This window comes from Myotis nattereri (assembly GCF_964212035.1).
Source record: "Myotis nattereri genome assembly, chromosome: 3".
NCBI classification, from domain to species: domain Eukaryota; kingdom Metazoa; phylum Chordata; class Mammalia; order Chiroptera; family Vespertilionidae; genus Myotis; species Myotis nattereri.
Genome location: NC_138077.1, coordinates 201,491,805 through 201,517,465, shown reverse-complemented (window position 1 = coordinate 201,517,465; position 25,661 = coordinate 201,491,805). Strand labels below are relative to the sequence as shown.

Here is a 25,661-nt window from a genome sequence, read left to right as displayed (position 1 = left end):
ATATATATATATATATATATAAAGATAATGGATGTCCCTCAGTATAGCGAGTATATGTAGGAGAAATATGTTTGTACCTACATAGAAATAATTGATCCTTTTTTTAAAAAACAGAATTTTATTGTTATTGATTTCAGAGAGGAAGGGAGAAAGAGATAGAAGCATCAATGATGAGAGAAAATCATTGATTCGTAGGGATCAAGCCTGCAATCTGGGCATATGCCCTTGAGCAGGACCAATGCTCTATCCATTGAGCCAAACCAGCTAGGGCAAAGTAATTAATCTTTAGACCAGTGATGGCAAACCTTTTGAGCTCAGCGTGTCAGCATTTTTAAAAACCCTAACTTAACTCTGGTGCCGTGTCACATATAGAAATTTTTTGATATTTGCAACCATAGTAAAACAAAGACATTTTTGATACTTATTTTATATATTTAAATGCCATTTAACAAAGAAAAATCAACCAAAAAAATGAGTTCGCATGTCACCTCTGACACGTGTGTCATAGGTTCGCCATCACTGCTTTAGACACTCCATCCACTTAGATTCAGAAAATGTGGACAGACTTTTAAGCACAGACTTGCTGTAATATTTTGTTTATTGTGTAATTATAGATTCTGGCTCCTCATCTTCCTCAGAAGAAGAGCGACCCAAGAGGTCCCATGTGAAGAATGGTGAGGTAGGCAGGCGGCGGAGACATTCCCCTTCCCGGAGTGCTTCTCCATCACCTCGAAAACGCCAGAAAGAGACTTCCCCTCGGTAATGTCTTTTCTTCAGTAGCTTCATTGCTGTGTTCTGTAGTGATGAAACTTCATAAATAAAGGGATGGGCTATGGGCTTATTTTAGAATTTGGCTAACTCCATTTCCAGGACAGAAGGAAATGGTTACATTTTGTTGGGTAGGGGGTTGCATTGTTTGGTGATTATTAGCTAATTAATGAGAACTTTGTAAGGTTTGTACCACCATGTGATATGTGTGCATGACAAAAAGAATACCAGTTAAATGATTCCTGTTTAAAAAATATATCTCCATTAGTGATACTTAATGCCATTGAAGTAAATAATTTGGTGAATGGAATTCTTGACATTTGTTTTTCTCCACTGCTCTCAGGATGCAGATGGGAAAGCGATGGCAATCGCCAATGACTAAAAGGTTGGTTAGACACTACTTTGTAACAGGATTACATGTCAAAGTTGTAGTGACTTAATTTACTGTTTAGGTAACCTTACTCCATTCCGAGGCATACAGTGTATGGCTGTGGGAAAGGTCCTCAGTTTTAGTTTTTAATTATGCTTCTTTACACATCAATTTAATGATAGAATTGTATATACTGTTCATTTTAGAGAGTTATTTGAACTTATATTTTTGTGCGGTTAAAGTATCTGTAGTAATAGCACCTCAGATTTAGTGGGGAAGGACTTGATGGTTATTGAGTGTGTTTCCTTCCACGACTCGCGTGGAGTAGGGTTCGGTATCTGAAAGAGGAGCCGCACAGCAAATGAGAGAAAAAGACACAAGATAACTTTGCAATATTGGGGGACCAGGCGGCAAGTCCCGAAGGACTTCTTCTCCCTGTGCTCAGGCCTCACCAAGCTTTTATTGATCTGGGATGCACCCATAGCATAGCCCTAGGCAGGTGACCCCCTAGTAACAAGCAGACTAGCCCATCAGCAAGGATTTACATAATAATAAATGGGGGAGCAGTTTCAGCTACCACTGTCTGGACAAACAGAGTTGGCGCCTAGCTCCGAGCTTTGGGAGGGCTTCAAAGGCACCCAGCCTTCAGGGGTTTCGGGAAGTGCTCTGTCTATGCGTATCAGATAGTGAAGGCAATAAACAGTTTCCCACATCTCCCCCTTATTTTTTCTTTAAAAAATAATCAAGTCCCAATTTCAATGTCCAAAAGTTCTGAGTCCATGTTTCAATGTCCAAAAGTTCATGTGTACACGCCAGCAATGAAATGTTGGTTCTGGATGGTGGAAAATGCAGGTCCGGTCCTTTCTGGTCTGGTCCTGGGCAACCTGCAGCGACGCACAGCTGCTGACTGCTAGCATGGCAAGGCGTCTTCCACCATCTCCATCTCTGAACTGTCTCTTCTGTCTTTGTGGCTGGAGCAATCTGGTCAGTTTCTCTCCGGGATCCCTTGTTGCAGGAATCCACATGGTCTTGGAGCTGTTCTCTGAAAATATACAAACATATTCTCGACCAAAGGTTAATAATTGAAATTTTACTTGGGGAATCCTTTTTATATTTGCCCAAATGATTTTCCTTTGGCTTATTTTGACACCACATATGTTTTTCATGGGTGTCTTGCTGTTAGCATTACAAAATGAAAAAAAAATTTTCTAGATGTAATTTAGTTACAGGATATTTTTCCTTACATGGTATTCTTCCACTATATTTTTCCACTATCCCCCTTTTTTTTTTATTTAATTAGGAGACTTCTTGGAAATTTTATAATGCAGTCTAGATAGCTTTACATATTAATTTTTTGCATGCAAAAAAATGAACCTGAACATGCTTTAGGTTCATAGCATGTTTACCATGAAATGAAAGTTTTTGTTAATACTTTTTGAATAATTACTTATTTCAAGTTAGCCAAATTTAATTAATTTGAAAACTTGACTTTGATTAATTTGAAAACTATTTTTGCTGTCAAATTTAATATTTTAACAATAATCTTAATTTACACTGTAAATATTAATTGAAAGGATCACTTTACATCCTTGTGAAGGCTCTGAGCATTCCTGTTGTTAGGCTAGATTTAGACATAGGGTCTGTTAGCCAAACCTCCGTTTATCTGGATTCTGATTTCAGCTGGACCAAATCTCTTCTATTTGGTTCCTGATCTGGGCTGGGCATGGGAAGCAAGAAGCAGCCATGGGGACAGGAGACCTTCCTCAGAAGGGCCGAGTGTTCAAGCCCGTGCACCGTTCAAGCCTGTGCACCATTGGGGGGGGTGAGGATCTGTGCCCCACCTTTGTCGCACCCCAAGTTTTCTCCTACTGGCCCCCAGCTGTGCCTGTCTTAGGTCGTCCCAACCTTTGGGATCTTACCCGTCGTTGACTACCAGCTATCTCTGGGCCAAGTAGGGTGATGTGTGGTTCAGTTCTGTCTCCTTGATAGCCTATGTCCCTCTGGCCTCCATGCCCAGCAACTGCCTTTGGGTCCCCTCGCCTGCTGGCGGGGCCCCGGCATTGATCATAGGGAACCCAGGTTTCTTCTCCAGAGAGGGCCCAGCTTACGCCATTGGGCAAGAGACAGATCCATGGTACCAGCTTTTCATGATCCCAGCTTGAACAGAGAGCTCAGATAACAGCTGTAGGCAATTGGATTCCTCTTGACAAAAAAAGGTCAAGATAGGTCAATACAGAATGCTTAAGTGCCTTCTCCAGGAGGCCCTCCACACAGTGGAAAGGAATAAATCCCTTCATGTAAAACATTCAAACTCATTTGTAAATTTGTTTGGGATAAATGCACAATATACTGTTGTTTAGCATCAAAAATTATTAATAAAACTTTGTAGAATAATACCATGTAGGAATATTCTTTGCTCTAGGTCATGACAGCTTAATTTTAAACTGGCTGTCTCAAGCTTTGGAATAAGGAACTTAGTTAGCAAAAAAAAAGCAATTTACAGAAGCAGAGACAGTATGCTATCTAAATTACAGTGATGGGTAAACACATTATCTAGAGTCCTTGGGTAACCTAGGTAAAACTTAGGCATGTTATCTGAATTACAGTTTTTACTTGAATTAATTGTTACCATACTTCACTTTACCATGCCCCAGGTGGTCTCTGGGCTGTTGGTTGTCTGCTTTGTCTTCCTCCTGCTGGATTACACTTAGAGAAATTTTAACTTAAAAAAGAAAAACCTTTCTTTTTTACACCAAGTAACTTATAGGGTTACTTCTTGGATGTTGACTGATAGTGCCGCAAGGCCATGCGTTCCAAGTCATTAAACATTTATGGTGACTGTACTTATTTTCAGATTTGGTATTTTAACAGCAAATCATTAGATTATCCTGTAAATATTAGTGGAAGATATTTCAAAATATTAAACTTTCTCCTTTTTATTAAATTTACAATAATGTTTTTAAACAGCATTCCCTTTTGGCATATTTGCATATACAGAGGAATCATGGGAAGCCTTCAGTAACCTTTTTAGAAGAATTTTACTTTACTAGAATTCAATTGCTTACAAAGATTAGTAAATTCAGTAAAGTTTTATGTCTGATACACGAGGTGCAAACGCTGCTTCACTTCCAGCCTAATTTAAAATGCAGCGGTGAGGAGCTTTTAAATAAAAGACATTGCTAGTTTAAATAAAGACTTTGCTACTAATAAATCAATTCTTTCTTTTATTTGGCAGAAATTCCTTATGCAACCAAGTATATTATATTTTGAAGTATTGTACTCTGGAAAAACTGTCAAATACATATCTAATTAAAACATTTTCAACACTTAAAAACAGTTTTCAACATAATAGGATCTAGTCTTGACCATGGAATCAATTACTATTAATTTGTGTATGATATATGTACAACTGTGGTTCTACTGAGAATTTAAGATATCTTTTAAAAATGTATCTACAAGCCTTTTAAGAAATACGAGCTCTATTGTCGGCCCTTATAAAGCCAACTGCTCAAAACATTGGTCTATCATACCACTGAAATTATATTAAGACCGTGATTGCTAATTTATTAAGTATTAAAAATATTTTCTTATAAGTAGTATTAAATAAATCTGAGAGGCAAGCGCACTTTCTGCCCCATCTGCATTTCCGCAGTAAAACTCTGTCTTAAAGCTCCACCCCTGAAATTCCATCCTGCCTCAGTGAGAAGACACTCCTTCTGTGATTGGCTAAGTCAGAGGGCGGGGCTGTTCCAAGATAGCAGCCCCCAGGGGCGCGGCAGGCCATGCGGCCAACATGGCGGCTGCCAAGTCACACAGCTCAACATTGTGGCTGTCTACACTGTTCTCTGACAGAAAAGATGATTTCCTTATTCTCACAATAAACAAGGGAAGAGCAAACCAAAATTCCTAAAAGATAGATGGCCAACATTATATTGTAGACAAACAGAAATGTCATTAGCTGTTTATACCCTTTATAATTATCTTAGATATTTAATTAATTTCTCCCGATTCAATTTGCACTTTAAACTTTCAGAGCTTTAAATCTTAGATAATTCAAATAAAATATAAGGCATTTTCAATTAATAGATTAACTTCTATCTTCTAGACTTCATACTAGGCATACTCAGATCAACATTTCAGTATTATAAATTTCAATGCTTTTAGATGATTTGAACTTAAAAGCTTTAAGTTTCCAGCCAATAAGCCTGGCATAGCTGCTAAAATGGTCACAATTTTCCTGTTGGGGAAGTCAAGAAACAAAACCATAGCTATTCACATGTTAAACTTGACTATCAACTTCCTGGTGGTGCTTGCCTCAGGGCGGGAAATTTCAAAAGAGTTACTTTAAATCGCCTTGGGAAGCCAGCCTTAATTAAAGGGCATAGCCATCTTTTACCTGGGCTACTTAGATTTTTATAATTAATATAGTTCAATAATTCTTGAGATTCAAATCCAAATTATTATTTTAAGGCATACTCTTTAGCAAATTTTTGTAACAGAGACAATTTTACTGAATTTTCTTTTCAGCCTTGAAGTTAACTTTTTAACACCCTTCATTAGCATTAAAAAACTGTTCTTTATTATGGAAATATACCAATCTTGTTGCTAGAATCTAGCCAGCATCTTTTTTCCTTTGGGTAAAATTTGCCATTTTTCTTAGGAAATAATCAGTCTTGGGTTTTATTCTGTACATTTGGAAAGAGATTTCAGCTCAAAACTCTATCTAAATGTCCAAAATCGGACGATGCGCGCCTTAGTTCCAAGCCAGTTTCTCTTTACACGTGCACAGAAATCCCAGACGCATTTTTAAATTTTTTAAAACTTTTCAATTAAGAGAAGGAGACTTTAAATTAGAATACTGGGGAGGGGGCGTCCACACTGGATCGCCACGTGCTCCTTCTTCCCTTTCCCCACCTTCTGCTTTTGGGGGAAGTTTCAGCAAATGACTCAGATGGCGTATTTTTCCCAAAGTCATGCTTAATAGAAAACATTTAAAATTTTTCCCTATTTCGCTTTCTAAAGCAATGGCTAGCACCCAAGGTTATCTTAGCCAAAGTTTGGTTGTCATAAGATGTTCTCCAGTAATTTTTAAATAAAACATTAAGTAATCTCATTGTGGGAGAGCTTATAACTCTGCCTTTTCCTGCCACCTTCGAATCTCTCCACACCAGAGAGAGATTCGGTAGCGGGGTTTCATTTCTTATTACAGATTGATTGCAAATACAAATTAAGATTTTAATTTGAACAAGAAACCACATTGATGTGACCATGGCACTCTTTTTTCAGCTTGATTTAAAGGAGTACCTTTTAATATTCCAATTTCTTTATAAGTTGGCCTTTTTGCACAGGTGATTCTATTAATGGAGAATTAAACATTTAAGGATTAGGACATGGAGGTGGAGGGAGCCATGAAGGCCATTCCTCCCATTTTTTCTTTTCTTTCTGCTCCTCTTAAGGAGCGGAGGGTGCAAGGGGGAGGAGATCCATCCTCCTTGACCTCTCTTAAGCCTCTAGGAAATGAAATGCCGTGTTCCACAAGGGGAAACAATTTTTGGCAAGTTCTGATTAACTTTTTGGCAAACTTTTAAGATCTAATGTACCTTTTTCAAGAAACCAAGGGTTATATTCTATAATAACATGCAAAAACTGTAAAAGATTACCTCCTAAAATTTTAATACTTTAAACATGCAAATCAAAAGTCTATAATAAAGTTTCTTACTTTTTTAAAAGCCAAATATACCTTTTTAAAGCCGAATCTACTTTCTTAAAGCCAAATCCTTCCCCGTTTGTTAGCCTGGTTAAGAAAACGTTCCCAGTTACTTACAGACCCGGGCTTCTGTAGTTGATCTGGGCATTGCGTGCGGTAGAATCCCCCTCACCTTTTTTCGGTGAGTTATCCACACCTTTTCGGTGTTAACTTCCTTTTCTCGCTCCAGCGAGACCTGCACTTCCAGATTCCCCGATGGGCGCCAGATATTGAGTGTGTTTCCTTCCACGACTCGCGTGGAGTAGGGTTCGGTATCTGAAAGAGGAGCCGCACAGCAAATGAGAGAAAAAGACACAAGATAACTTTGCAATATTGGGGGACCAGGCGGCAAGTCCCGAAGGACTTCTTCTCCCTGTGCTCAGGCCTCACCAAGCTTTTATTGATCTGGGATGCACCCATAGCATAGCCCTAGGCAGGTGACCCCCTAGTAACAAGCAGACTAGCCCATCAGCAAGGATTTACATAATAATAAATGGGGGAGCAGTTTCAGCTACCACTGTCTGGACAAACAGAGTTGGCGCCTAGCTCCGAGCTTTGGGAGGGCTTCAAAGGCACCCAGCCTTCAGGGGTTTCGGGAAGTGCTCTGTCTATGCGTATCAGATAGTGAAGGCAATAAACAGTTTCCCACAGATGGTGACATTAGGGAAGGCAAGAAAAACTATGGAGAGGCTTCAAAAAGTGAAAAAGGAATGCAAGATTTTGGCCTTTGCTCAGTGCTTCCTATGGTAGGAAGGTAGGTTTGCATATTTTCATTGACCCTTTTTGATTATCAGTGTCTGGGTGACCATGAAACCTAACATTTTCAAGTCAAATCATACCTAGAAATCTTTAATGTAGCCTATCTCGTGGGTGAAATAAACAGGCCCGGAAGTAGTAAAGTGAGTTTTTAGAGTTACAGAGTAACAATAACAAAGCTAGGTCTTACCTGTGCCATTGACATAGCACTAGACTATATCTTCACTGGTTTTCTGTTTGCAGAGGTGTAGCTGCCACTTAATTTCTAAGTATTTGTTCTTCCTGAAACTCTCCTTGTCTTATTTTGGCTCAGTTTTTGAAGCTATGTTCTTTTACGTAGTCTCATTAATAAAAGGGTTTTCTTGGAAAGGCTCTTTAGAACCAGTCAGCAATATTTGTAGTGGAGCCTAAGCAGTATATTTGTGCCGTGAAAGGAACTATTACTTCTCAATTAAAAAATGAAAACCTAAAACAAGATCGCTTTAGATCAGCGGTTCTCAACCTGTGGTCGCGACCCCTTTGGCGGTCGAACGACCCTTTCACAGGGGTTGCCTAAGACCATCCTGCATATCAGATATTTACATTACGATTCATAACAGTAGCAACATTACAGTTATGAAGTAGCAACGAAAATAATTTTATGGTTGCATCACAACATGTGAGGAACTGTATTTAAAGGGCTAGAAGATTGAGAACCACTGCTAAGGTATTCTGTACCCAGCTGTAATTAACCCTGGCTTCTTTACTCATCAACTTAATTATAGATTTGTATACTTTACAAAATCAGTTTAGTGGTAAGATTTCTTCCACTCCCCAAATTATGGAACTATTTTCTTTACTGGAAAAGAGATTTCTCATTACAGTGAAATCAATGCTAATGTTTATTACCCTACACCAGGATGTTTTTGTTTTGTGTATCCACGTTTTAAAAGGTACTGCCCTAGCTGGTTTGGCTCAGTGGATAGAGTGTCGGCCTGCAGACTGAAGAGTCCCGGGTTCAATTCCCGTCATGGGCACGTGCCCGGGTTGCGGGCTCGATCCCCAGTAGGGAGTGTGCAGGAGGCAGCCGATCCATGATTCTCTCTCATCATTGATGTTTCTATCTCTCCCTCTCCCTTCCTCTCAGAAATCAATAAAAATATATATAAAAAATAAAAGGTACTAAATTATACTAGTAGCCTCAAGTTTAGTGATGTTAGAAATTGCAATCAGGTGTCTGGGATTTAGAGATGTAGAAATAATTAATTGGAATCATGTTTCAATATTTATAGTATTTTAAGAGGGGAAACACAGCCTTGTTTCATATATATATATAAAGTTTAAACAAAAAACAGTAACATTTTTCATGCTCTTAAACACTCGTCTTTGGGGATTGAATACTCCTTTAAATTAAAGGATACGGTATATTGATCATACTCAGTGTAGTTGTCACATCTATAACTTTTTATCTCCCATCACCAATGTGGCTAGTGAAATGAGATTGTTCTGAAGATGTCACTGCAGAGATAGCACGTTGGCCCCTTGCTGTGAGACTTGTCTATTCCTAAATGCTTGAGAGGCTAAGGGCTACACATCAAATTGAGTCTTATTGAAAACTGGTTCTCACACAGTTTTTAGGAGGGAAACTTTCTATTCAATAATTTCTACGTTTGAATGCTTGGTTTGACATTAGTGTTCAGGGGAACTAGAAAATGCTTCCTTTTTTCCTTCAATCCCTGAAATGTGTGCCTTATCCGATCAGTTAAAAACCTAGAGCTTTCAGGTCATGGCATCATGTGGCATCAAGATTCCAGTTATAAGCGATGATCAGGTTTTTCTGGCAGTTCCTTAGGTTATGCTACTTTGGTTATGGTTTTATTTATTCTCTTTTCAGTTATTTTCTCACATAGAAACACAGGAAACCAGATGAAGGTCATTACTGAAAGGGACCTTTAGTTATTTCATTTTACAAATGAAACTAAGGCGCAGAATAAATACCTCATAGATAGATTCATAATAGATTCTAATCTGAGTTCAGTTTTAATGAGACTCTTTGTTTAATGTTTTGCAAACAAATTGGGAGAATTTTTAAAAGAGAAGCTACATAATCAATAGTAAATAGCCTCTTATGCTATTATGCCTATTGATAACATATTGGGAGTTCTGGTTTAAGTCATCTCACCCTCAAAGTTTGTGAATATAAACCTTTGCTTTTCTTCTTTTTAAGTCAAAAACCCATTTGAAATCTTCATTACCTGTTGATGAAACAGTACTGCAATTATCCTGTTTCTCTTGGTCCCATAATTCTGATTAACCCTGCTGATAAGTGGCTTCCCCTTTAAAACTGTCCCCTTTTTTGTAATTAATCGTTCAATGCCTACATTTCACTCATCTAAAGCTTATCTGTCTTGATATCTTTGCCTCTTGTAGCTTTTATTTTAAATCTATTCAAAGTGGAGTTTTAGTCTACACAAGGCATAAACAAATATAAATTTTAATTTAATAATTTCAGGATTTTCGCTGGTAACAGAACCCTTCTTAATTTTAAAGGGAACCAAGACCAATAAACTTTAGAAAATATTTCCAGATTCATAGGAAATATGAGGAGCATGGCCTCGAGCTCCCCAGACCTCAAGGACAGCACCAATACTGTTCTGGACAAGAAATTAATTAATTATATTATTTGGCTACTTGTAATTACAGATTTACCCAAAAGGTGGCACACTGGTTTAGTGTATATTTTAATATATCTTTAGGAAGATGGCTATGAATTGATATAATCTGTATATTTCAGATGTAGTTTTAGTGCTCAGACAACTTTTATCCTTTGCCTTTGGGGACAGTGTTTTCACTTAACAGTATGCAACTCTTGAGCAGTGTACATTTTAAAACTCAAGAATTTGGAGCTGTGACACCCAGATTTTGGGCTTTAAGCCACTAATAAGTGTTAAATTCAAAATATCTGTTTTGAACATTAAATTTTTCTAGGCTTCAGTGCAGTTGTTTCTAGTAAGGTATTGGAAAATCACCTTGAGTCTTTTCAAAATACACTGGCTCGACCACAGCCCAGACCTGATGAATGCAAAGCTCAAATAAGTTTCCCAGGTGATTCTGGTGTGTGCCAGTTTCAAAACAATTCTCTTAAGGCTCTGTTTCCAAACTTTTTTCCCTTCATCACGTTAAGAATATTTTATATCATGGCCCAGACTACATATTTATATACTGAAACAAAGATTTCATAAAGAATATTTATCTTTACTGCAAGCAACATTCTGATTTTCTATTCTTTAAAAATGGTGGTTCATAACCCAGGGTCTTGACTCATACTCTTGAACTGTAATTTGAAAACTGCTCTGAGGGATAGAGTTAACAGTTGCTGCACTTTGGGTTAATAATGATTGAAATGGTGTCATCTAGATAACTTAATTATAAATGCTACTAACTCAGAATCAACTATAATTCTTCTTTGGTGCAGTGGTCGACGCAGGAGAAGTCCCTCCCCACCACCCACCAGAAGGCGACGTTCTCCCTCTCCTGCTCCACCTCCTCGACGGCGTAGGTCTCCCACACCACCACCAAGACGAAGGTATTTTATCAGATATGTTTGTTGGAGTTCATTAGAGAAACTTTGTTTGCTTATTTATCTATATAGTTATTAAGATCATTAAATATCTTTGTTGACAGTATTACAGCTGTCCCCCAATCTCCCCGTTTTTATCCTCTTCCACCCAGCCCCGGCCCTACCCAGGCCGTCACCACGTTACTGTGTGTCCATCTTTGATGAATCCTTTTTTTTCTTTATTGATTAAGGTATTACATATGTGACCTTATCCCCCTATTGCCCCCACCTCCCCGCTCATACCCTCACCCCTAGTGTCTCTGTCCATTGGTTATACTTACATGCATGCATACAAGTCCTTTGGTTGATCTCCCCGCCACCCTTGATGAATCTTAATTAGAGCACGTTTTAGCCTTTCTGATTGAAATAGCTTAGAGTGATATTGCTCAGCCATTCAGAAAACACCACAAATATGATTCCATTTATATGAAAAATTCAGAACACAAATCTATAGATACAAAGTGGATTAGTGGTGTCTAGGTGGGAATGGGGAGTGATAATGGTTATACAACTACAAATATACTAAAAACCATTGAAATGTACACTTTATACTCTTGCATGTGCCCTTGACTGGAATCGAACCTGGGACCTTTGATTTTAGAGAGCAAGGGAAAGGAAGAGATAGAAGCATCAGATTAGAGAGATTCATTGATCAGCTCCCTCTTGCACCCCCCCCCCCCCCCCCCCCCCACTGAGGATTGAGCCCGAAACCCTGGGAATGTGCCCTGACCAGGAATTGAACCTTGACCTTTTGGTTCATAGGTCAACGCTCAACCACTGAGCCACAAGGGATGGGCAAAATGTACACTTTAAATAGCTCGCTTTTATGGTATCTGAGTCACATATAGATACAGAGAAATCAATTTAAAGGTAGGAACACTATTTAATGTGGGGCAAAAGTAGGTTTACAGTTGTTTGTATGGAAAATAATACAAAATTCTGGTTATTGTAGTACTTTATGATAAACAGGAATTTTATTGTGATGTTTTTACTTAAATAAAGATAAAGGTATAGCATTTCCATTTAGAAAATACTCCCTTTGCCTGGTGCTAGTACAATACATGCAAGTACCTCATTTTATTGCACTTTGTAAATATTGCATTTTCATCAACACTGAGCCAAGATCCACCACCAACAAAAGATGGCTCAGATGATGGGTGAGCATTTTTTAGCAATAAGATATTTTTAAATAACTGTACATACACTGTTTTTTAAAGAAATATGCTATTGCACACTTAATAGATTACAGTATGGTATAAGCATAACTTATATGCACTGGGAAACCAATAAATTTATTTTACTTGATTTATTGCAATATTTGCTGTATTGCAATGATAGGAAACAAAATCTGAAGTATCTGAGATGTGCCTATATTGCCATAATTACTGGTTAGTTTTCTTTGTATACTATTTCTTGTTGGACCTTCCAGCTTAATGATGTGTTTTTCCTATAGGACTCCTTCTCCTCCCCCTCGTCGGCGCTCACCTTCCCCAAGAAGATACTCTCCTCCAATACAGAGGAGATATTCTCCTTCCCCACCTCCAAAGAGAAGAACGGCTTCTCCCCCACCCCCTCCTAAACGAAGGGCATCACCATCTCCACCACCAAAGCGTCGCGTCTCCCATTCTCCACCTCCCAAACAAAGAAGCTCCCCAGCCAACAAGAGACGTTCACCTTCATTGTCATCAAAGCATAGGAAAGGGTCTTCCCCAGGCCGATCTACGCGGGAGGTCCGGTCACCACAACCAAACAAACGGCATTCGCCCTCGCCACGGCCTCGAGCTCCTCAGACCTCCTCAAGTCCTCCACCCGTTCGAAGAGGAGCCTCATCATCACCCCAAAGAAGGCAATCCCCATCTCCAAGTACTAGGCCCATTAGGAGAGTCTCCAGGACACCAGAACCCAAAAAGACAAAAAAGTAAAGTTATGTTATGCTCTTTGATTAGGAACATTAACTTGCATAGCTTTCTTTATGTTGAAATGCTCCTCTCCTCACCCCCCTTTACTATGAAATTACAGAAAGAATAAGCAGTGAATACAAACTTGTAAAGCAAATTCTGATTACTATTCAGAGACCCTTCTCTATTTTCAGGATTGTTCCTAATGGCATAAACTAAATGCCATAGGTTTCTTTCTGGTTCTAAACTCTTAAGTGATTAATAGAATATTTCATTTTTGGTGGGGTTTTTTAAAAATATTTTTTTATTGATTTCAGAGAAGAAGGGAGAGAGAGAGAGAAACATCAGTGATTAGAGAGAATCATTGATCGGCTGCCTCCTGCACACCCCCTACTGGGGATTGAGCCCGCAGCCTGGGCTTGTGCCCTTGACTGGAATCAAACCCGGGACTCTTCAGTCCACAGGCCAACACTCTAGTCACTGAGCCAAACTGGCTAGGGCTAGAATATTCCTTGCATGTCTATGTAAGACTGATAAAAGCTAAAAGCAGTCTTAAGTAAAATACTAGGAATTGGCATTGCTAATTTCATACAGAAAGAATCACTAACAGAATGGAAAGAGGATTGTGAGGCTTGAACTATTTAATATCAGGAGACTTAGATGATATAAATTTGAGTTAAAGTTTGTGATCTAGTTCTGTAATGGTAGTTGGTTATTTTCTTGTAGGAAAGATCTCTGTTCTTGAATAATAAATGTTTTGTTTTGTTTTTCCTTTGTCTAGAGCTGCCTCACCAAGCCCTCAATCTGTAAGGAGAGTCTCATCCTCCCGATCTGTCTCAGGATCTCCTGAGCCAGCAGCTAAAAAACCCCCAGCACCTCCATCTCCTGTCCAGTCTCAGTCACCCTCTACCAACTGGTCACCAGCGGTACCGGTCAAAAAGGCTAAAAGCCCAACACCAAGCCCATCACCTGCGAGGGTATGTGTCTGGTCTATTTTGGACATCCTTTATAAATGTACTAGAGGCCCAATGCACAGAATTCGTGCAAGGGTAGGCCTTCCTTCCCCCGGCTGCCCGCACCTTGGCCTGGCGCTGCCTGTGTCTGCCACCACCACCCCTTCTCCCCTCTCCCCCGTTGATTGCCCCTTTGGCTGGTGACCTGGGCCTCCCTCTGTGGGGTGATCCTGGGGCGATGGCAGGGCCCGCTGACCAATCGCATCACACCGGCCTTGGCTGGTCTGGCACCAGTGCATGTCATAGCGTGGTCATTCGGACAGTTGTTCTGCTGTTCGGTCGATTTGCATATTACGCTTTTTTATTATAAATGTGGTCACCTGGAAGCAGAGAACATTTTTTGTCTTTTGTAGCTCAGAGGAGCATTATTTTCTGTGGTTCAGATAGACTTCAAGGAGGTACAAATTAAGTGTTGTTGGTTGCATCAGCAATCCATTAAAGTACTATAGCAACCCACTAATTTCTGATATATCTAACACTGTTAAACTCCAGAATCTTGGTGGTTGAGATTGGACTCTTTAGAAAATCTAGAAAAACAGAAAGAAAAAATTGCCCATGGTTCTATTATCTAGGTCAGTGATGGCAAACCTTTTGAGCTCGGCGTGTCAGCATTTTGAAAAACCCTAACTTAACTCTGGTGCCATGTCACATATAGAAATTTTTTGATATTTGCAACCATAGTAAAACAGACTTATATTTTTGATATTTATTTTATATATTTAAATGTCATTTAACAAAGAAAAATCAACCAAAAAATGAGTTCGCGTGTCACCTCTGACATGTGTGTCATAGGTTCGCCATCACTGATCTAGGTGAAAAACACTTTAGTATTTTTACTGTTTAGATTCTCTAGAGTTTGATACATTTGGGGATGCCTAATTAAGATCATGCAAATCAATGCAATTTTTTATTTTAGATTGTGCCTATATAAATATGATATTTTTATAAAGGAAAAATGTATATCACAAAGAAGACACTAGACTGCTGGCAGTGGGTTATGTGTTAGGCCAGTGGTCGGCAAACTCATTAGTCAACAGAGCCAAATGTCAACAGTACAACGATTGAAATTTCTTTTGAGAGCCAAATTTTTTAAATTTAAACTATATAGGTAGGTACATTGTTATTAACTTAATTAGGGTACTCCTAAGGCTTAGGAAGAGCCACACTCAAGGGGCCAAAGAGCCGCATGTGGCTCGCGAGCCGCCGTTTGCCGACCACAGTGTTAGGGAAATGATGAGTGATTTGAATTTTTCTTCATTGCACTTTAATGCTTTCATTTTTTCAACAGGGGAAGTACAGTTGACTCCTGAACTGCACAGGTCCACTGATAAGTGTATTTTTTCCTCAATAAATATACAATTGACCATCCATATCCCCTAGTTTCCCATCAATGAATTCAATTAACTGTGGATCAAAAACAGTATTTTCAATCCACAGTTGGAAGGCTGACTGTAAACAATTGTTTTTTGCCACTTTATCTAAGGGACTTGGTAATCCGTGAATTTTGGTATCCTCGGGGTTCTGGAACCAATCCCTCACGGGTACTGAGAGATGGCTATAATTAAATTTAGGGGGAGTAAAATATTATTTGTATATTTTTTTAAGTCCTCAAGGTTATGTGTATTGATTATTTTGAGAGAGAAAGAGAGTGATCAGTATGTGAGAGACATCAATCTGTTGCCTCCTGTACATGCATGCCCCAGCCGGGGATTGAACCCAAAACCTTTTGGTGTCCAGGATGATGCTCCAACCGAGCCATCTGGCCAGAGTTATTTGTGGATTTTTTACTTTGAGGGGGGTTGGTATCCCTTATCCCTGCATTCTTCAAGAGTCAACTGTACATTGTTTCTATAAAAAAAAAAGAAACGTTGCAACCTGTGAAATACTAGATGGAATGAAAAGTACTTTATTGCTTTATCTAGTACAGCGGTTCTCAACCTGTGGGTAGCGACCATTGGAAAACACATACAGCATATCAGATATTTACATTATAATTCATAACAGTAGCAAAATTACAGTTATGAAGTAGCAATGAAAATAATTTTATGGTTGGGGTCACCACAACATAAGGAACTTTATTAAAGGGTCACAGCATTAGGAAGATTAAGAACCACTGATCTAGTCTTTGGCAAGCTACATAAAAATAGCATTCTTTCCCTAGCTGGTTTGGCTCAGTGGATAGAGCGTCAGCCTGTGGACTGAAGGGTCCCAGGTTCAATTCTGATCAAGGGCACATGCCCGGGTTGTGGGCTTGATCCTCAGGAAGGGGGTATGCAGGAAGCAGCCCATCAATGATTCTCTCTCATTACTGATGTTTCTAGCTCTCCCTCTCACTTCCTCTCTTTTAAATCAATTTTTTTAAAAAAAATTTTTTTTTAAAGGGCTTACCCTCAAGCACAACTAAGGAGCCTTTGGAGCCCAGAGGCTGACCCAAAAGGGCTCATTTTAAAAGTCGAGCAGATTTGTTTGAAGTCAGATAGTTAACAGGTTCAAGAACCAGAATTCAGCTCAGGCCTGTCTGAGTTCTGAGACTTTTCTTTCTATTGGACATGCCGCTTTTCCTTACATCTGGAGGTTGACCCTGACTCACAGCTAGCTTGTGGTTGGGAAACGTGGTTTAATGTGAAGTTAGTTGGGTAAGATTGTAAAAAAAAAAAAAAAAAAAAAAGGTTTCCCGTCACAGTTCATTCTAGCTCTTAAAAATCTGTGTAAAATATCTTTGAAGCCTTGAGACTGGTTCATTTACTTATTTCCTTGGGCATATAAAAGGTTGAGTTGGCCCTGGCCAGTGTTTCTCAGTGGTTAGGGTGTTGGCCTGCACACCAAAGGCTCATAGGTTCGATTCCCAGTCAGGGGCATGTACCTGTGTTGCAGGTGCGGGAGGCAACCAGATGATACGTCTCTCTCACATCGATGTTTCTCTCCCTCCCTCCCTTCCACTCTCTCTGAAAAGCAGTGGGGGCGGGGGGGGGGGGAATATATCCTCAGGTGAGGATTTTTAAAAAGGGGGGGAGTTGAATTGGACGGAATTTTAATGATTAACTTATTGCTGTTATTGTTCTGGATTTCTAGAATTCAGACCAAGAAGGGGGTGGAAAGAAAAAGAAGAAAAAGAAGGACAAGAAACACAAAAAGGATAAGAAGCACAAGAAACACAAAAAACACAAGAAAGAAAAGGCTATGGCTGCAGCTGCTGGAGCCCCTGCAGCCATTGCTGCTCCCACCACCACATCAGCACAGGAAGAACCGGAGGCAGAGCCAGAGCCCAGGAAGGTATTAGAATCATTGTCCCTCGGTTTATACAAGTGGCTAAATTTTCTTCTTCTTTTTTTAATAATTGGCTACTTAGTTGTTAACTCTCTTGCTCTTTTTTCAGTGACCTACCAAGAACAGGAATTTGCCAAGATTAAGGATAACAATATGAATGGCTACCATATAACTTAATTTATATTTTAAAAATAACTTCTCAATATAATTAATATACTATACAATTTACCCTTTTAAAGTATATGGTTTGATAGGTTTAGTATATTCATAGAATTGTGCAGCTGTCATCACAGCGTGATTTTGTTCTGTACTTAGTATCTCCTAGCAGTGTCTCGAGACTTAAGGATAAGAGCTTTCGGTGTGTTTTTTTTAGGAGACTGAAAGTGAAGCTGAAGATAACCTTGACGACTTAGAAAAGCACCTGCGGGAAAAGGCCCTGAGATCGATGAGGAAGGCTCAAGTGTCCCCACAGTCTTAGGTGGAAATGTTTGTTATGATGTAAATTTTATTTGGTTTGTACTCAATTCAATTTCAAAAAATGCTAAAATGTGTTTGAGCTTTAGACTATAACATTTGTTGTAATAATTACTAGGTTGAAGTTCACCATGTAAAAAAGGGCATGGATTTACATTGCAAAAGGTGTCCACAGTGTATTAGTGACATTCTTTTATTGACAGCTGGCATAAATTCATTTAGAGTGAAATATTTTAAGCCAAAAAAAAAGTTCCCTTTTTAAAAAAGGGGCTTTAAATATTGTTGGCATTTTTATGGTTTCTTTAAATGCCCCTGGCTATTCCCAGAGGTTTTCTTTTTTTTTTTTTTTTCTTTACTTTTTCTCATTTGAGTCTTAGCACCCATTTAAGTTATGATGCTTCCAACCTTGTATGGTTTGCGGTTGCCCAGAAATAAGACCACTGTTGAACTACTACAAAAGTACAAATGAACATTTTAATGCCACCATCTTTCCTGTTGCCTGTGGAGTCTCTGCTGAAATGAATCAGGATCAAGCTCTAGGATGAGACAGAAAATGAAAGCATGCTGTTTGCCAGGACGCTGTGGGTTAATACTGATGTGTAACAAGTTGATTTGGAACACTGGAATTTCATTCTGTTCTGTTGTGTTTTTTTGTTAAGGCAGTTAACTAGTCCCAGGAAGGATCCTTCAGTTACGTCAATTTTGTTTTTTGAAATGTCATGGCTCCATTCATAATTTTGTCATATTCTTCCAATTGGTATATACAACTTCAGAACTCTTGTATTTGAAAGGCTGGAAGGGCCCAGACTTTGAAATAGTGTCTTGTTTTCATTGTTTTGTTTTGGTTTTTTTTTGTTTTTTGTTTTTTTCGTTGGTTTTTTTTTTTTTTTTTTAACTAAAGCTATATAAAGCTTGTGGATTAAACAGAATAAATTTCTAAATTTAAAAATGTTGGCCACTTACTTTTACTTACTCATCTCAATACTGCAAGAAACCTACCTTAGAAATCTTAAAGTGCCTGCATTTTACCCCTTGGCACTTTGAGCAGAGTGGGGTTAGGGCAGCCGTGGGCAAACTACGGCCGTGGGCCGGATGCGGCCCGTTTGAAATGAATAAAACAAAAAATAAAAGACCGTACCCTTTTATGTAATGATGTTTACTTTGAATTTATATTAGTTCACACAAACACTCCATCCATGCTTTGGTTCCGGCCCTCCGGTCCAGTTTAAGAACCCATTGTGGCCCTCGAGTAAAAAGTTGGCCCACCCCTGGGTTAGGGTAAAGGAAAGAAAAAGGTGGTGAAGTTGTTGTACCATTTTTATTTTAATAATTAATGTGATAAGTGCTATGAAGGGAAAGTGGGTGGAGCATATATAACGGTCAGGGCAAGTCGACCAGACATGAGCAAGTAGTATCTGTATAGGCCAGTGATGGCGAACCGGTGACACGCGAACTCATTTTTTTGGTTGATTTTTTCCTTGTTAAATGGCATTTAAATATATAAAGTAAATATCAAAAATATAAGTCTTTGTTTTACTATGGTTGCAAATATCAAAAAATTTCTATATGTGACACGGCACCAGAGTTAAGTTAGGGTTTTTCAAAATGCTGACAAGCCGAGCTCAAAAGGTTCGCCATCACTGGTATAGGCTGACACAGAAGGAACCTAGTACCTTCCAGCAAGTGAATAAAGGCTAATGGTGACTGGGCGGAGGGGGGTGTTGAATGCTTGCCTACTAACAAGTCATTTTTGCATTTAAGATTTAGCAGAGCAAAATATTTTGAGGAAACTTGGAGTTGACAACATTATATAAGGTAAAACAGCAACATTCATATGAAAGAAGTAAAGGCATTTTGGGCACCGTGACACATGGGCAGTTCATTTTATCCTAATTTCTGGCAGTTGAAACAAAGGAGAAAGTGCCCACATGTCTTAATTTCAGGAAAACTTAGGAGAGTTTTTTTACCTAAAAGACGGACAGAAAAGGGGCTGTTTTATAGGTTGGATTTTAGAGTGATTTGTAACAAAACAAAAGCTTAAGATGCTTCTGCAGGGGCTGAACTAAGGTGGTCTAGAGTGACTGCTTTGGCTGAATCTTCATCTCCACTCCTCAATCTGCTCAGACCGTGCCTGCCGCCTTGCTCCTCCTCCAGTCCATGAAGACTGATTACTCTCTCAGGGCCTTTGTTTCTATGGTTCCCTCATCCTAAAAGGCGCCACCTGCCAATCTCCTGGCTTGTTTTCCTGTCTTTCCTTAAACGGGCTTCCTTACCTCCTTTATTTCATGTACAGCAATTACTGTTATTACCTGAGATATATTTTTGGTTCCTAGGAACTTGCTTTTGTTTTTGACTGTGTCCCCAGCACCTGGGACATAGAAGTACAAATACCTGATGAATGGGTGAAAAAATGTTTAATCGTTACCTCTGTTTGCCAGTGCCAACGGGATTTGAGGTAAAGAAAATGAAAAGATGTGATGATTGCTTCCCTCAGAGTCGGTAGGACAGGATTTCTACCATACATAGTTTTTTTTTCTGTGTCAGCGTGGTAAAGTTACTCGACCCCTAAAGCAGCGGTCTCCAATCTTCTGATCTCACGGACCACCAGTTGGCAACGGCTGTAAAGTGCTGCCATTTCCTCTATGGGGAGTAATGGTGGGACCTACCCCAGAGTTTTTGTATGTTAGTTAAAACATACAAAGAGAGGTTCCTTTGTTAGCTAACATGACATGTATTCATTCTGGGAATGCAAATTTTAGTTTAGATATCTAAAGAATTTTAATCGATCATAACCCTATTTGATGCAGTTTTCTCCTTTTTTTAAAGATACAACATCACCATAAAGCTCACTATTTTACAGTGTGCAACTCAGTGGTATTTAGTACATTTGCAATATGCAACCATCATCACTATTCCAGTGTTAAAGGATAATTTGTTCAAGGTTAAGCTATGGTGCTACTTTTTTTTTTTTTTTTTTTGTAAGAGGACATTTATTGGGTAAATTACAGAGGTAGAAAAAGTAATTCCTGAAAGAAATGGGTTTAGGAAATGAATTATGGAGGTAAAGGAAGGAGGCCCTTGGAGCTTGGGAGTGAGGAAGCTAATGGTAACGAGCCCTGAGGGGTGGGGGAAGGGAAAGGGAAAGGAACTGCATGCTCTCCATTCTAAGTGTTTTAAGGGCAGAGTTTAGGGGAGGTCCCCGGGACAGATCTTAATAGAATATTCAGTAGCTTTCCAGGTGTGGCCATTCAGGGCCGGAGTCTCCACTGATAAATTAGCCAGCACCCTGCTAGGGGGTCATTATTCAATGCAGCTGGTCCTGATGTCAGCCTTGGCTGTTTTATTGCTTATCTGGGCCTGGAGTTGAAACACAACTTGAGGCATAGATGTTATCTCTAGGGAAGGAAGGTCAGGGGGTCCAAACCTCATGACCCTGGGGTGAGGTCCCACTCTACAATTGATTGTCCATTGCTATGCATCTGGGGCTTGCCACCCTGATGACCTGTACCTGGCCCATCGTCCTTGCTGTGCTCTTGTGCGTCTAACTGCATTTATTTTTAATGCTGAATAATACTCATTTGTATAGACATCCACATTCTGTTCATCAGTTGGACATTTGGGCAGCTTGCACTTTCTGGCTATTATGAATAAAACAGCTGTGAACATTTACATCCAAGTTTGTGTGGACATGTTTTCATATATATATGTCTATATATATATATATATATATATATATATATATATATACACACACACACATACCTATGAATGGAATTGCTGTGTCATCTGGTAACTCTTATTTTATTTTTAAATATATTTTTATTCATTTCAGAGAGGAAGAAAGAGAGAAACATCAATGATGAAAGAGAATCATTGATCAGCTGCCTCCTGCACGCCCCAAACCGGGGATCAAGCCCACAACCCAGGCATGTCCCCTGACTGGGAATTGAACCATGACCTCCTAGTTTATAGGTTGATGCTCAACCACTGAGCCATGCTGTCCGGGCACTCTTAACTTTTTAAAAAACTGCTGGACTATTTTCCATATAACGGCTGTACCACCTTACATTCCCACCAGCAGTGTATGAGAGTTCCAATTTCTCCACATCCTTACCTACACTTATCACTTTGATTATAACCATCCTAGTGGGTGTGACATAGTATCGCATTGTGGTTTGATTTGCATTTCCCTGATGGCTAATGTCGACGACCCCTTCATGTGCTGACAGACCACAATGCCATTTTAAGCTGATTTTTATCTACATGAGACTATTTCTAAAATTGTGGTTGTAGGTTTTGTTTCTTGTTTGGGTTTTTTTTTTTTTTTTTTAATATATTTTATTGATTGTTTTACAGAGAGGAAGGGAGAGGGATAGAGAGTTAGAAACATCGATGAGAGAGAAACATCAATCAGCTGCCTCCTGCACACCTACTGGGGATGAGCCCACAACCAAGGCACATGCCCTTGACCGGAATCCAACCTGGGACCCTTCAATCCTCAGGCCGATGCTCTATCCACTGAGCCAAACCAGCCAGGGCTGTTTGGGTTTTTTTTGTTTTGTTTTGGTTGTAGGTTTTGGATCCAGGGTGCTCAGAGTCTGTAGAGTAGAGCTGATAATGCATTTGTCAAGTCTCATAGTTGTTTTGGAGGTTGGGGCTGGGGAACAGTGGCCAAACAAAAATTTGTTCCTAGTCTATAAAGAAGATGAGGAGACTTGGGGAGACTGTCACTTTTTATTTAAAATATATTTTTATTCGGAAGAAATGTTAAAGGGACTAGTGTAAAAAGAAATAAAAAGGGAAGAAGGAACACAGGCACAAAAAATAAAAATGGCTACAAACAAGTACCTATCAATAATAACTTTAAACGGACTAAATGCTCTAATCTAAAGACATCAAGTGGCTGAATGGATTAAAAAAACCACCCATATATAGTATACGAGTGGCCTGGTGCACAAAAATTTGTGCACTTGGGGCAGGAGGGGGAGGAGTGTCCCTCAGCCCGGCCTGCACCCTCTCCAATCTGGGACCCCTGGAAGGATGTCCTACTGCCAGTTTACAGGGATTGAGCCTAAACTGGCAGTCAGACATCCCTCTCACAATCTGGGACTGCTGGCTCCTAACCACTCACCTGCCTGCCTGCCTGATTGCCTCTAACCACTCTGCCTGCCAGCCTGCTTGCCCCCAACTTCCCCCTGCCGCCAGCCTACTCGCCCCCAAATGCCCCCCCCCCGCCAGCCTGATCACCTCCAACTGCCCCCTGTACCAGTGTGCTCACCCCAACTACCCCCCTGCCTGCCTGCCTGCTTGCCCCCAACTGCCCCCCCTGCTAGCCTGCTCACTCCAAATGGCTCCATCTTCTATTCCATTTGTGTCCTTTCCACCCCTAAGTTAATGTTGTGTCCTTAATATGAGATGTCTCTGTGACTGAGCTGGGAAACCTTTCACGTTTCTCTTTCCTTTCCTTTCATCTCAGGATAACTGAGCTCTGTGGTTTGTGTGGGACCAAAGGCCCTGGGAATACAATGCTGAGCCCTCTGAACTCATTTTATTCTTTATTGTATTATTTGATTCCTGGGGCTGAATTAAACATGAAAACAGAAGAAAATATACCCTTAGATATAGAATCTGAGTCATTACCCAGAGATTTCTGCGGGAGTTAACACTGAGGCATGAGACACAAGTGTTTATTGGTCAGTTTCCTCAACTATAGAATGAAGATTGATCCTGCCCCTCGGATCCTTTGGAGGTTGGATATGATGCATCCAGAGGGATTAACTGGCAGCTCGGAGAGTAAGATCAGAAGTCAACAGACACTTGTTTCCTTTACCCAGACAGTTAGAAAAACACAACTCCTTTTATCATAACAGTAGCAAGGGCCATGCCTGTGGGAGGAGGAGCAGGAAACCAGGGCTTCCCCCTTGCTCCTTCCCCGCCCTCCCTCCCTCCATCCCTGCACTGGTCCAGCTGCTATCACTATCCTGGAACCACTCAACTCAGGCTCTGGCCCCGCCATGTCACGGGGAGGAGCATGCGCAGTTTCTTGCAGACACAGAAGCAGCTGTGGCGTAGGGAGGGGGTGGTTATTCCCCTGAGCAGGCGCTGAAGTCCTTGTTGAAGTCTCCACTCCAGAGCTGCGAGTCCTGGGAGGCTGCGCAGTGGAGCCGCCACATTCCTTTCAGTAGAAACTGAAGATTGATAGGAGCCTGCCGGCTGAGGGGAAGGACCAGGAGGTCTGCCTTGCACCCATTCGCCAATCCCCAGTCCCGCTTCGCTGATCGCGCCTCCTGAGCCCCGCACCAGGGCCGCACACGGGGCGGGGCCATCACGATCACCATCACCCCGTGCCCCGCCTGAGCCCCAAGCCGCCCTGCTTACAGTATGCAAATTAGATGCCATCTTTGTTGGTTAATTTGCATATCACTCTGATTAGCCAATGGGAGGTGTAGCAAAGGTATGGTCAATTACCATGTTTGTCTAATATTAGATAAGATGCTGTCTACAAGAGACCTACCTCAGAACAAGGGACTCACAGACTGAAAGTGAAGGGATGGAAAAATATCTTTCAGGCAAATGGAAATGAAAAAAGGGTTGGGGTAGCAATACTTATAGCTGACAAAATAGGTAAGGGAGTCCCTTGAGTCTGGCGCCTTAGACCACTCGGCCATCCTGACACCCAGCTGACAAAATAGACCTCAAAGAAGGCCATAACAAGAGATAAAATATATTTTATTTACTTTTAATATTTTTATTGATTTCTGAGAGGGAGAAACATCAATGATAAGAAAGAATCATTGATCGGCTGCCTTCTGCACGCCCCCTTACTGGGGATCAAGCTCTCAAACCCAGCATGTGCCCTTGACTGGAATCGAATCTGGGACCCTTCAGTCCGCAGGCTGGTGTTCTATCCACTGAGCCAAACCAGCTGGGGTGAGACTGTAACTTAAGGTAACAGATGCAGGTCTAGTTATTGTCTCTCGGCCGGTGTGGCTCAGTGGTTGAGCATCGACCCATGAACCAGGAGGTTGCTGGTTCCATTCCCCATCAGGGTACATACCCTGGTTGCTGGCTTGATCCGCAGGGGATGTGCAGGAGGCAGCCTTTTGATGTTTCTCATTGATGTTTCTGTCTCTCTATCCCTCTCCCTTCCTCTCTGAAATCAATAAAAAATATATTTAAAACATTTTTTTAAATGTTTTCTATAACTAGGAAATTTGGAAGGTAAATGACCCCATGCCAACATTAAAACACAGCTACAGGTCTCCCTTATTTGCCTCTGCAGATAAAATGGTATTAATGGTACCCGCCCCATAGGGTTTGGGGAAGATTAAATGAGATGATGTTGGGTCACAACCTTTTAGGGCGCTTCCCAGGTCTTACCTGAAGTCGGCCCCATATGCAGGGGGCAGGGAGTACTGAAGAAAAAGACAGACCACTCCAGATTGTTAGGTGGCACTTTTAATAAGCACCGGAACTTAGGAGGCTTATTTTGAGCAGCCTGAAGACAGTTTTCTGCACATGCCTGCCAATATCTTAAAAGTTTTATATAGAGGACTTAAACTGGGTTCAGTCATGTACCCAGGGGGCCTTAACTGGAGTCAGGCATGTACCCTTGGAGATAGTATCAACACATTTCCACCTCCTTGGAGCAGGGAAGGCGAGTGGAGCACAGATTCCGCAGCACAGGGGAGGAGGGGTGAGGAGCCTCTACCTGCCTGAGTCCAGCTCAAAGGTCAAAGCAGTGTCACGACTTCTTGACCTTCCCTAACAG

The 25,661-nt window shown here is 40.4% G+C and overlaps 1 protein-coding gene across 13 annotated transcripts in view; it reads left to right on the top strand.

Moving 5' to 3' along the window:
• SRRM1 (serine and arginine repetitive matrix 1) overlaps positions 1 to 19,135 on the top strand; it is a 40,803-nt gene extending 21,668 nt beyond the window's left edge. For 8 of the 13 annotated variants that reach the window (XM_081087233.1, XM_081087232.1, XM_081087231.1 and 5 more), the window contains exons 12-18: positions 615 to 759; positions 1,112 to 1,153; positions 11,095 to 11,205; positions 12,692 to 13,156; positions 13,918 to 14,113; positions 17,222 to 17,422; positions 17,790 to 19,135. In XM_081087233.1, coding sequence (XP_080943359.1) covers positions 615 to 759; positions 1,112 to 1,153; positions 11,095 to 11,205; positions 12,692 to 13,156; positions 13,918 to 14,113; positions 17,222 to 17,422; positions 17,790 to 17,894 — 1,265 coding nt within the window. In that variant the 3' untranslated portion in view covers positions 17,895 to 19,135. The remainder of the gene's footprint in view (positions 1 to 614; positions 760 to 1,111; positions 1,154 to 11,094; positions 11,206 to 12,691; positions 13,157 to 13,917; positions 14,114 to 17,221; positions 17,423 to 17,789) is intronic. The other 5 variants (XM_081087237.1, XM_081087236.1, XM_081087235.1 and 2 more) reach the window with 1 other exon arrangement.
• The last annotated feature ends 6,526 nt before the right edge of the window (positions 19,136 to 25,661 follow it).